The 13,446-nt window shown below is 33.4% G+C and overlaps 2 protein-coding genes across 4 annotated transcripts in view; one reads left to right on the forward strand and one right to left on the reverse strand.

Moving 5' to 3' along the window:
• Positions 1 to 3,125, reverse strand: part of LOC144962872 (uncharacterized) — a 33,534-nt gene extending 30,409 nt beyond the window's left edge. The window contains exon 1 of one of the 2 annotated variants that reach the window (XM_078896231.1): positions 2,993 to 3,125. In XM_078896231.1, coding sequence (XP_078752357.1) covers positions 2,993 to 3,123 — 131 coding nt within the window. In that variant the 5' untranslated portion in view covers positions 3,124 to 3,125. The remainder of the gene's footprint in view (positions 1 to 2,992) is intronic. The other variant, XM_078896232.1, reaches the window with a different exon arrangement.
• Positions 3,126 to 3,329: 204 nt separating this feature from the next.
• The window catches only part of LOC144962873 (BRISC and BRCA1-A complex member 1-like), a 38,912-nt gene continuing 28,795 nt past the window's right edge, over positions 3,330 to 13,446 (forward strand). The window contains exon 1 of one of the 2 annotated variants that reach the window (XM_078896233.1): positions 3,330 to 3,806. In XM_078896233.1, coding sequence (XP_078752359.1) covers positions 3,471 to 3,806 — 336 coding nt within the window. In that variant the 5' untranslated portion in view covers positions 3,330 to 3,470. The remainder of the gene's footprint in view (positions 3,807 to 13,446) is intronic. The other variant, XM_078896234.1, reaches the window with a different exon arrangement.

Here is a 13,446-nt window from a genome sequence, read left to right on the forward strand (position 1 = left end):
AGACATTTTTTGATACTTTGAATAATTTCTTTTTTTATTATTTGTTTTATTGTACAAAAAAAAAATCATTGGTATTTTCATTATTATCATATTTTATAATATTTTATCATTATCATCAGTATTTGTTTACCACGTTTGTTTGTTGTTGTTGTTGTTTTGTTTTGTTCGTTTTTTTGAGTTTTTTGTCTTTCTTTAAAAACTTTTTATTTTAAAAAAAACATGTATTGTGTATTTTTAAATATTTGTTTATTTATAACCTATGTTAATTTCCACAATGGTAGAAGTATAAAAGATGACTGTTGTTCATAATAGCCTTTATTTCTCTGCAAATATTGCGGGTTCTCCACTAGTAGTAGCAATAATAATAATAATAATAATAATAATAATAATAATAATAATAATAATGATAATAATAATAATAATAATTATGATATTAATACTAATACTAATAATACTAATACTAATAATAATACTAATAATAATAATAATAATAATAATAATAATAATAATAATAATAATAATAATAATAATAATAATAATAATAATAATAATAATAATAATAATTTTTTTTAATTAAACAAAAAATAGGTAAATAGATAAATAAAAATTGAGGGAGAAGAGAAATAATTAATTCAATTTCAAAACCCTTACTCAGATAGACACGGAAGAAAAGGGAAAAAGAAATAAAAAGTGGCCTTGGGCCAGCAAAGCAAAAGAATATGAATTGATGTTGCTCTCTTCTTAGTCTTATACTTAGTCTTTAAATTTAAAAAGTAGATAGAGAAAGTTAGTCTGTCATTATTCACAGACACTTGTCTGGGAATAACGATAATTTGTTATTTCCAGACAGGTGTTGGCAGAAAGTTTTTATGCAAAATGCCAGACTAGGCGTGAAAAATACCATACATTCTGAAAAAAATGCCAGTGGTTATTTGTGTCCCAAAACGGTCAATATCAAGTGATATTTAACACAAGATGAAAGTAAATAGTGATAAATGTCAAATCCAGCTTTTTTTTTTTTTTTTTTTTTTTTTTTTTTAAAAAAAAGCAAATGGATCAATGAAATTTCTTTTGTCACTTTGAACTGAAAACGTCAAACTTTGCCTTTTTTTTTTTTTTCAACCAGCAAGAAAGTTGTTAATCATCAAATCTGTTCATAGTCCACCAACCATTAAAATTTTCACTGTTAACTTAATTGATCATCTTTTGTTTCTATAATTTGTTCATTCTGACCACAATTTTGGGGATATTCATGATGGCCGGGAATTTGTTTATTTCGCGGACGAATTCCTAGGCCAAGGTGTTGTTCGCCCCAAAGCCCCAAACCAAAAACACCTGTTTTTTCCCCTGTCTTCTTCATACATGACAATACAATTTATTATCACACATCCACAAAACTAGATCCAACAACATATTCTAATTAGAGATAAGAATTTTAAGATACATCGATACCGGTGTGGATAGACAGCTCAATGGGTTAGACCACCTTTCATTTTGCTCCTGCACAGATTCGAATCCGATCGCTCCCCCCCCCCCCCCCCCCCCCCCCCCACCATTCCCTTTTTTTTTTCTTTTTTTTTGAGCGAGTCTATTCTTTTCTCCTTTTTTGTTTGGCCTTGTTCCGTTTCTGAGCATGTATTTCTTTAAATTGTTTTTATTCTAAAATTTAAAAAATTATTGTTTTTCTCCTCTATCTGACCATTTGGTCGCTCTCTGAATATTTCAGTTTATTTGCTTTTTAATTATTTATTCTTTATAGAATATACTTTTGAGATCGGATTGGGGACGAATATATGACAATTTGCTAGAAAGGAACTAAAAAGAGAGAGAGAGAGAGAGAGAGAGAGAGAGAGAGAGAGAGAGAGAGAGAGAGAGAGAGAGAGAGAGAGAGAGAGAGAGAGAGAAATATTTTTTCTTTTAAAAAAAAGAGGTGGGGGGGGGGGGGGATGGGATATTTATCATTTGCAACGGTCTGTATAAAATGAAGACCGAATTTTAAAAAAGAAAAAAAAAGTGGTGGAACCAGGATTCGAACCCACATCGTCGAATCTGACATGCCTCTCAAGGCAGACGACTTAACCGTTCGGTCATGACACCCGCATGAAGGCCGACGCATATTGTGTATATGTAGTAGCGACTGATTCATTGTTGGTTAATTTTATTTTTTTTTTTTAATATTTTATTAACTTTACTTATTTCTATTTGCATTTCGAAACATTCCATATTCTGGAATGTGGATAATTGTTTGAAAGAGGGAGTTTCAAAAAAGTGTCTGGGAAAAACGAAAATTGGTTATTCCCAGACAAGATATGAAGTGAGTAGAAAAGTGCCAGAAGACAATAGAGAATAAAAAAAAAATTTCGCGGCGGTGGTGGGGTTTGAACCTGCGACCTTATTGGTACGACAACTCCGTCTGGCAGGTGAGAGCGTGGCTCTACTGTGTGAGCTATCCACGAACACACAAAAATATTCGTTTCAAACCCAAGTCATTTCTATATCTCTCTCTCACCCACTTCTTGAGACCGCCGATTCGTTCGCACACCACAATCGCGAAGTAATTTTGACCAGCAGTTATTCCCAGACACCTATCTGAGGATAACAAATTTTCGTTATTGGCAGACCCTGTCTGGGAATAATCACAGCTAGAAAGTGAGAGTGGTGAGAAAGTTAATTTTAGAATTAAATTGAAATTGGTTCCTTTCAACCTTCCAAATTCTTTGACACTTTTCTGTTTGTATTGACGGTGGATCTATTGATGATATATGTGACGGTGTGCAACTTGTTATTGCTGTATTGTTGATGAATCCACGTATCACTCTCGACTCACTGACACTGCACTGCAACAGCAATGTCTACCAATTACCAATTGATAGATATAGACGTCTACATACAGAACAGACAGTCACAGTGCAATGGCAGTGGCAGAGCGTATGTGACACATCGTTTCTTTTAAAGTCTTAGGAAAAAACGTTAAAATCATTCGCTCAATTACCCTCGGGTGTATTGAAAGTGAATTCTCAGCCTAGTGTTACATCGAGTCTCACTTGTTAGTTTGGCAACAGATGATAGATAGATGGATGGGTCAAACTTCCGACATCTTTTTTTTTTTTTATTTATGATCATCAACTTCCTTTCCATACGTATGCTCGAATGAAAACAAATTAGTTGAGTAGCATTCCATAAGGACAGTTATAATATTTCCAAAACACAAAATAATTTTTTTTATATAATCAAAATATAGATAAAGGCATGTATAGGCTTGAAATAAATGACTAAGATTAAATGATTATATTGCAATTTTGAGAGATTTCAAAGGGAAGTAACTCGACATTGATATTGATTCCAATTATCACAGCAAAGCCAACTTCTACTTTCGATTTTCACGTATTGTGATAAAGGACCCTATCATTTGGTTTCCTTTTTCTATTGTTTGAAGTTGGCTATATTGCCGTGATCCATTCGCCTTTATAATGGAGAAGGACAATATCAACGCTGTGAATGATTCCAATAGTTCAAAAAATTCTTCTTTGCCAATGCCAATGCCTGTCTCGACATCAGGCTCAGGGCCAAGAGTTCCTCCTCAAGACCAAGAAGATGGATGTGACAACGATAGGTTGGATTCTTTTATAAATGACTATGACATTGTTAATGGCCCTGAAAGGCCAATATATCCCATGCAGTCTGATTCTAGCAGCACCCCAAAAATTAAGAATATCAAAGAGAACGATGACCAAGGATCAATAAAAGTATCGCCCAGGACGCCATATATTCGTATTTGCCCTCCAATGAACTGTAAAGAAAAAATTGTAAGTTTCCCTTCTCAGTTAATAATGATTATATAATAAGAAGAATGAGTGTTATGATGATTACTATATGTAATATTTAAAGTAGTTCTTCAGAAACAGACCCATTAGTAGTATTGGAAGCCGCTATTTTCACTGTGGGAGACTATTTTCACGGCTGTCATTATTCCCAGACGCCTGTCTGGGGATAATAAAAATTCGTTATCCCCAGACAGGTGTCTGGGGATAACCAATTTTTGTTATCCCCAGACACCTGTCTGAGGATACTATCCCCAGACGCATGTAGCAAGTGGGCAGAAAGATTTTATGCAAAATGCCAAATTAGGCGTGAAAAATACCAAATATTCTGGAAAAAAATACTTGTGGTTGTGTCCCAAAACAGTTAATATATCAAGTGATATTTAACACAAGATGAAAGTAAATAGTGATCAAATGTCAAATCCAGCTCTTTTTAAAAAAAATATTTTAAAGCAAATGGATCAATGAAATTTCTTTTGTTACTTTGATCTTAAAACGTCAAACTGGCAATTCGACTTTTTATTTTCAACCAGGAAGAAAGTTGTTAATCATCAAATCTGTTCATAGTCCACCAACCATTTAAATTTTCATTACCAACCTACCTGTTAACTTTATTGATCATCTCTTGTTTCTATAATTTGCTCATTCTGGCCACAATTTTGGGGACGACCGGGAATAATTTTTATGTCGCGGACGAATTCCTAGGCCATGGTGTTGTTCGCCCCAAAGCCCAAAACCCACACCTGTTATTTTCCTGTCTGCTTCGCACAAGACAATACAATTTAGTATCACACGTCCACAAAACTAGATCCAACAACATATTTTTATTCGAATCAGAGATGAAAATAACTACCAAAACAAGGAAGCAAAAATGGTGGAAATATGTTGAGCTCATATATGAATTTAAAATATTCCGATAGCGGTGTGGATAGGCAGCTCAGTGGGTAAGGCCACCTTTCATTTTACTCCTTTTAGCTGCACAGATTCGACCCAGTCGCGAGTTCCGAGCAAGAGTTTTTTTTTAATCAGTTGAATTTTTTATTTCTCCGATAATATTATTTCATTATTTAATTTGCTCTCGATCTATTATTGTTTTTTTTTGTTTTGGTCAATGATAATAATAATAATAATAATAATAATAATAATAAATTGTAATATTTGTTATTATTATTACTATTACCATCATAATCATTATTATATTATTATCAATAATAGTATTATTTTTATTATTAATACTCTTATTATCATACTATTACTATTATTATTATTATTATTATTATTATTATTATTATTATATATTATTATTATTATTATTATTATAATTGTTATATTATTATTATATTATTATTATTATTATTATTATTATTATTATTATTGTTAACACTATTCCCTGCTCCGAGGGAAATCTCTCTTTTTCTTTTTTTTTTATATTTTGACCTAAACCTTAGAGTTTTTTGTTTGCTAAACCTTTATGTAAATGTTCCGTTTCTGAGCATGAATTTCTTAAATTGTTTTTATTTTTAAAACAAATTTGTTTTTATTTTTAAAACAATTATTGTTTTTATTTTTAAAACAATTAGTTTTTTTTTCTCCTCCATCTGACCATTTGGTCGCTCTCTGAATATTTCTTTTTGTTTGCTTTTTAATTATTTATTCTTTTTAGACACTATTTGAGATCGGAGTGGGGACGAATATATTTGCTAGAAACTAGAAAAAAACAAGAGAGAGAGAGAAGAGAGAGAGAGAGAGAGAGAGAGAGAGAGAGTTTAATAATAAAAAAAGAGATGGGGGGGGGAGGATGGATGGGACATTTATCCCTTTCAACGTTCTGTAAAAAGAAGACGGAATTTTAAAAAAAAAAATTTAAAAAAAAAATAAAAAAGTGACGTTACCAGGATTCGAACCCACAACGTCGATTATGGTCAAACTTCCAGGGCAGACGACTAAACCATTCGGCCATGACACCCACTTCGAAGTCGACGCATATTGTGTATATGTAGTAACAACTGATTTCAATGTTGGTTAATTTTATGTTTTTATAGATATTTTATTAACTTTCCTTATTTCTATGTGCATCTGGAAACATTCCATATTCTGGAATGTGGATAATTGTTTAAAAGAGCGGAGTTTCAAATATGCGTCTGGGGATAATAAAAATTCGTTATCCCCAGACAGGTGTCTGGGGATAACAAATTTTTATTATCCCCAGACAGGTGTCTGGGGATAATCACAGCGTATTTTCACTGTACGGTAATGGTGTAGAAGGCTATATATTCAGTGTATGGTGATAATAGTGTGGGAGACTATTTTCACCGTACGGTAATATCTTGGTGGACGATTTTCTTCGTACGGTGATAATAGTGTGGGAAACTATTTTCACCATAGCCTGACACACTATTTTCACCATATGGTGATAATGGTGTGGAAGACTATATTCACTGTACGGTGATAATAGTGTGGGAGACTATTTTCACCGTACGGTAATATATTGGTGGGCGATTTTTACCGTACAGTGAAAATAGTCTGACATGCTATTGTCACTGATGGTGATAATGGTGCGAAAGGCTATATTCACTGTACGGTGATAATTGTTTGGGAGACTATATTCACCGTACGATAATATCTTGGTTGGCGATTTTCACTGTACGGTGATAATAGTCTAGGAGGCGATATTCAGTGTACGGTGATAATGGTGTGGAAGTCTATATTCACTGTACGGTGATAATAGTGTGGGAGACTATTTTCACCGTACGATAATATCTTGGTGGACGATTTTCACCATACGGTGAAAATATCCTGACACCCTATTTTCACTGTACGGTGATAATGGTATCTTGGTAGCTAACAAACTTCGCAGCGTTTTTCTGTGTTGAACTCATGACCTCAAGAAGTCGGGGGAGCGGCTCAAGATAGACACAGAGATTGAAATCACTATTTCTTGAGTTGTGAATAGCTCATACTCATACAGCAGAGCCACGCTCTCCCGGCCAGGCGGAGTTGTCATACCATTAAGGTCGCGGGTTTGAGACCCTATTACCGCCACGAAATTGGAAAGCTTCATCGGTAACTGTAACCAATTCTGAATCCACCATTCCACTGGTATTATTATAGCTTTGGGAGGCCTTCCGAATGCTCCGAATGCTAAGTTAGGGAACCCAAATTGCACTCAACTAATCTTAAGAAAAAATACAACCTAGTGCTTTAACTACTCGTAGTAGGAAAAACAAACGACCTCTAGCTATCCCTAATAGAAAAAAAAAAAACAACCCTAGGACTGCTTTGCACCTTTCAATACCTCACAAATCAAAATGGTGGCCGAGAATCAAAACAATGGTCAAATTAGGAAATTTTAAACTTTCACAAATCTATCAAGGTTTATTCTATATGATGACAAATTGAATAAATAAACGTCTGACAGAAGGTCCAAAGTGAAAATACAAATTGAAAGAAATGCTATAATGAGGAGCTTTCGGGAAGCCTCCCTAGCTTTTGTTCTTGGGAAACTTTTCTTTTTTTTAACCTGTCCGCACACAGGAAGAAAACGATGTCGGATCGAATTCGAGTGGACCGGATGCTGAGGCCTTACTTCGTCACAGTTTGTTTCCTGGCTTCTGATTGGCTAATACATACTGTGAAAATAGTCTGTCAGGCTATTATCACGGTACAGTGAAAATAGTCCGATTAGTATTAGGCCACTTGGGAGGTAGTTAATCTAGGTAGTTTGATATTTTTCAAAAATAAAAATTAATAATTATTTTTTCCATAGACAGATAGGCCTTTAAAAAGCATTTGATATGATACCTTACTTTTAGATCTAGGATAAACGGTTCCAAAGTTATGATGATTTTACTACTCAAAATTTACTATTTATTGCAAAAAGCTCAAAATCTGTGACTGAGAATTCCCCCACTGGACAGTCTCTCGATAAGCTACTGATTGAAAGGGGATTTTAGCATAGAGAAAAGAAGGTTGGTCATTTGTGGGCAAAATTAAACATACTTCGCTGCTTTCAATCTTGATGAAATTTGACAGAGACACAGATAAATTAATTATCTAGATGCAGTTTCTTTTATTTTTTTGCTATCTCGATTTTGATAAAAATTACAAAAGTTTTAAAATGACGTAATTTTTACCAAATTATAACAGAGTTGAGTTCTTGGAAACTGGAGAGTAATAATGTCTCTGTCGATAAAAAATATAATAGTTGCTCCTTACAGGCAATATCAATATCTTATCATACTTCTTAAGTGTTGCTGTTGGCTTGAGAGTCCTTGTAAAGCACTTTGAGTGGATATTGCACAATATAAATGGGTTTTTTTAATTACAGATTTTTTATTTAAACATGTTTTGGATTAATCCAGAGCTTCTTGGTTGGGGTTGTCACTTCAAAGCTTAATGTTTCACATTGGCTCTCATCATAACTACAGAGGAGCAATTACTGTATTTAACATTTTACTTTTTGCCAAAAAAAAAAAAAAACCTTGTGCAGTAAAGATTTGTCAGTGTGTGGATAAGTTCTGGACTATGCTATCACATGAAATCTGATCACAGCCGTTTATTACACTAGAAATCTTTCACTTTAGTTTACTACCGCCTCACCCCCAATGGGAACGACCCACCGTCGATAACGGGGAGACCACCGTGTGGTTACGTCATAACAGATGTCCAGAACGTGAAAACTGGCCTATATTTATCCCTGCAGGTAGAATGCACCGCTTGGATTTCATTGTCAGTCAGGCTATAGGACAGATTTCGTGAAATCGTTCATTTTTACACTGCAATTGCTGACCATACACATCTTCTATATTTTTCTATTTTATATGGATATAACGGCCACATTTTCATCTTTAAGACGCAATTATTTTCATTGATATCAAGAAATGGTGAGTATACTTTATTCTCTCTTGAAAAATGTATATTTTTCTATTTAGAATTAACCTAAAAAATATTTTTAATTGTTTAAAAAATTCAAATTGATGTTATCTGAGTTTTGTTACCCTAACACATGGTAGTAAATATAAGAGTAATAATCTACTTTTAATATAGCATTTATTTCAATGATTTGTAATGACCGGTTTTTGCACAATGAATGTGTAAATACATCTTGTCTAATTCTTTGTTGGCTAACAAAATAGTCCCGTATTCAGAAAAAAACTCCTGAGACATAAGAACACGAGTCCAATTGTGATGATAACGTTATTGTTGTTGTTGTTTTATGGTGATGATGATGATGATGACGATGATGATAATGATGATGATGATGATGATAGCGCAGTAATAGTAGTAATCATAGTAGTAGTAGTAGTAGTAGTAGTAGTAGTAGTAGTAGTAGTAGTAGTAGTAGTAGTAGTAGTAGTAGTAATAGTAGTAGTAGTAGTAGTAGTAGTAGTAGTAGTAGTAGTAGTAGTAGTAGTAGTAGTAGTAGTAGTAGTAGTACACACACACTCAGATAGAGAGAGAGAGAGAGAGAGAGAGAGGGTGGGGGGGGGGGGAAACGTGTGTGTGTGTAAAACTCGTGTACGCACATTTTTAGCATGGAACGATTTTTATTGCTTGTTCAGTCAAGTTCTCATGATTTCTCTGTGAAAATTGAACTTTAAACCTATAACTTTCACACCAATTTGCCATTCCGTCTTCACGATTCGCACCTTCCCTCGATATTCTTCTACATCGCCCGTTGGTACAGTCAACGGGCGTGAGAAAAGAGGGTAGATAGATATATTATAACATCAAAAAGCGATGTGATCAAAGGTGGCGGATGATTGTGTAACATCAAAAGCCCGGTGGACTGCGCTACAAGGCCGAAGTTTAGAGGAGATATGTGATTTGAGTGGGAGGGGCTTATTTGACTTTTACCGATGACCGACTGGTGGACGATTGAAATTATAATTGTCCTGTTTCAGCAGCCAATTGGAAATGGGTAATTGTAAACATCTGATTGGCGCTCCATGGATAGAAAGCAGTTTGGAGGTCATGGGATGAAATTGCTGGAGAGATGGAGTAAATTTGAAATGAATTGAACGTAATTTGGGGCGTTGTCTAGGTGTCAAATAAGACTCTCGCAGACCGGTGATAAATCCTTTTTTTTTTTGGCCGCAAATGATACAGTAAACTTCTTTCTCTATCTTATTTTTGCTAAAAATATTTCAGAGTAGGTATATAGGCGGATTCCATTTTGAATAACGGGCATTTAGAACTATATTTTTAAGGAAAATTATTACGTTATTATTATTAGCAGGCATCTAGGCGATCACTATGGTATTATTATTACTAACAATCAATAATATTATTATAACTCTTATAATTACAATTATTATTATCATTATTATCATCATCATCATCATCATCATCATCATCATCATCATCAATATCAATAATAACAAATGATTTTTTTCTTTACTCAGATGAATGGTCATACTGAAAACAAGCATTGTCTCAATGCAAATGGACTCTGCCGAATAAGCTGTGAAAGGGCTCAAATGAGATATGTGGTCAAAAAACATTTCATGCAAACTGCTCCAGAATTAGCAAGTGAAGTTCCACCAGTGAAAAAAAGAAAACAGAACGTTGGTTAATTAGAAGCTGTTTCCTGTGAAATGTAACAATCAGCTGTTCCTTATCGTGAGGTTTTACTTATGTTAATAAAAAGTATTAATATATAAAATGTGTTAAGATCTAGACTTCTATACAAAGTTCAAAGGAATACTTATAACTTATCTTTACCTATGATTGTCAATTTATTTTAAAATAACAGTTCACTTTGATTATCTGATCATTAATCCCCCCCCCCCCCCCCTCCCATCTTTTTCAATGCATTTATCACGATTTTTTATTGTCAAAAAATGGATAATATTTATTTTTTACTATTATTATTAATAATAAAAATAATAATATTGTTATTATTACAGTGGTGATCAAGAGTAAGATAAATACACTGATATTATATGATTATTACTAGTATTAGTATTACATCGATATCACGTGTTTCAACTGATTCACAATGATCATTTCTGTTATCCACGATGCTTCGGTTGATCAATAAGCAGACTATTTTCAACAAATTTCCATTTAAAATAGTATTAGCTATCTGGTCGGCGTCTTTTTTTTTTTTTTTTGTCGCAGCACGGGAGAGAGGGAGAGAGAGAGAGAGAGAGAGTGTGTGTGTGTGTGTGTGTGTGTTTTGGTGTGTGTGTGTTGGTGTACATAAAACTAATTTATGCAACGTTTTACCACGAAACAATTTTCATTTTACCACCTCAGTTTAATCTCTCATCAGTTCTCTCTGACAATTGAACTTTGAACCTATAACTTTAACACAGCTACGTCATTCCATCTTCACGATTCGCACCTCGCCGCGATATTCTTTTATATTGACTCGTGGTACAGTCAACGGGTTTGAGAGAAGAAGATAGATATTGAGTGACATCATCAAAAGCGATGTGATCAAAGCTGGCGGATGGTTGTGTAACATCAAAGACCAGTGACTGGTCTACAAGGCCTATCATATTCGTGGGTATGTGTGATTTGAGTAGGAGGAGCTTTCTTGACTTTGCTGATGACCGACTGGTGGATAATTGAAATTAGAATTGTCCTTTTTCAGCAGCCAATTGGAAATGGGCAATTGTAAAAAGCTGATTGGACGCTCATGGAAAGAAAGCAGTTTGAGGGACATGGAAGGAAATTGCCGGAGAGCGTGGAGTGGGGAGGGTAAATTATATTGAATGAATTGATAGTAATTTGGGGCGTTGGAAGTTAAATAAAACTCTCGGAAACAGGTGATGAGTCAATTCTTCGGTCGCAAATGATTCAGTAAAATTCTTTATTCTTTCTTTCTTTCTTTTTTAAAAATTTCCTTTCTGTCAGAGTGGACATATAAAGGCGAATTTAGAGAAATTATTGCGTTTACCAAAATTAGCAGGCGTTTAGGTGATAGCCACTATATTATTTTCATGAAAATGATCATCATCATCATCATCATCATCATCATCATTATTATTATTATTATTATTATTATTATTATTATTATTATTATTATTATTATTATTATTATTATTTATTATTATTATCATTATTATTATTATTATTATTATTATTATTATTATTATTATTATTATTATTATTATTATTATTATAGTTTAGATCTATACAAACGTCAAAGGAATGTATATAACATATCTTTTCCTAAGAATTGTCAATTGCCATTACTAAAACGAGTTCGTTTTGATCATTTGATCAACAAAGCCCTACAATTCGGTGATTACGCATTTTTTAAATTGCTGTCAAAAAAGGATATGGCTGTACAGGTGAGCGGATATCTCAACAATGCTTCATTACAAAACGACTTTGATTATATATTTTTACTCTGTGAATATTGATGATTATTGCAGTATTTCTCATTTATTTGTATAAACTCAGATAACTATGTAATGTTTGATTATATCGTTTGAAGTAATTAAAATTTCGGACCCATTTTTATGGTTATTTCCTATAAAATCTAATCCCAAATGATCTACTAAAATTATATCAAATAAAAGTATGTAAATCACTAGTTATGACTCTAAAATATCTTATTGCAACATTTAATAGCATCTTTACTACGCCACTTTGAACTTGAGAAAAAAAATCGTCAAAATAGGAAAAGTTGCTTAGTCGCCCTTTCGGCACAGGCCGTGACTCGTCATCTGTTATGAACTAGCGTCCGGCAGAATTTACCTGTCGAACTAAAGTGAAAGCAGTAAACGGCTGTGTGATATTAGAGGAACTCGCCAAAATTATTTAACTCTCTTAGATGAATGATTTTAAAGGAACACGTGTCACAAGGGGATGCAGATAGATGACAATCACTAACATTACAGGAGTTACGATCTTCTTTGACAGATTAATAAGAGATTTTCAAAGAGAACGTCTTTGGTTACAAAAGCACCTGTCAGTCTCAAGTCTTCTAGATTATTCTTCCTCAACAAAACTTATATTATCTCTAATCTATTGCCTGTTTGTTTTGAATGAAGTAGATCTCTTGCAACAACAACAACAACAAGGTCTTTGAATTTCTGGTAGCTTTTTTGCCTTGACAACCTTATTATTATTTGGATGTATGATGAAAATTATTCCTTCAAAAATTTGGCATCCGGTTTTATAATGAAGGCTTTTGTTTTATTCTTGATTTGATAAAATAGTTTGTTCAAGAACTGTGAAAAAACCGATGTGGAAACAGTAACTTTAAGCATCTCGGTAATTATGATAACATTTAACAATATAGAGTGAATTATTTATGATATAGACCTAATAAACTAGACAACGACATGGCAAATGCTGCTCCATCCAACTGAAAGCCATGTCATGTCGATCTCAACAATAAAATCACTATAAATATCATACTCACCAAAACTTGTCGATGACAATTCTTACCAAGAGGTAATCATCAATAAAATACCAACATCCACACCAGTAAGATTAATGATAAATCTGAAGGGCAAATGCATCTCTTCACCAAAAAAAAAAAAATAATAAATAAACCCAAAAAACACATTTTACCTTTCACCTTAACGACCATTTTTCTAGAATTTGCATACACTGTGCGAGGCTTCAATATGAAACACATTGTGTTTAAAGAGATAAGAAACAA

Source organism: Berghia stephanieae, chromosome 1 (genome assembly GCF_034508935.2).
Source record: "Berghia stephanieae isolate SIO BIC M18660-M18661 chromosome 1, UCSD_Bste_1.3, whole genome shotgun sequence".
NCBI lineage: Eukaryota > Metazoa > Mollusca > Gastropoda > Nudibranchia > Aeolidiidae > Berghia > Berghia stephanieae.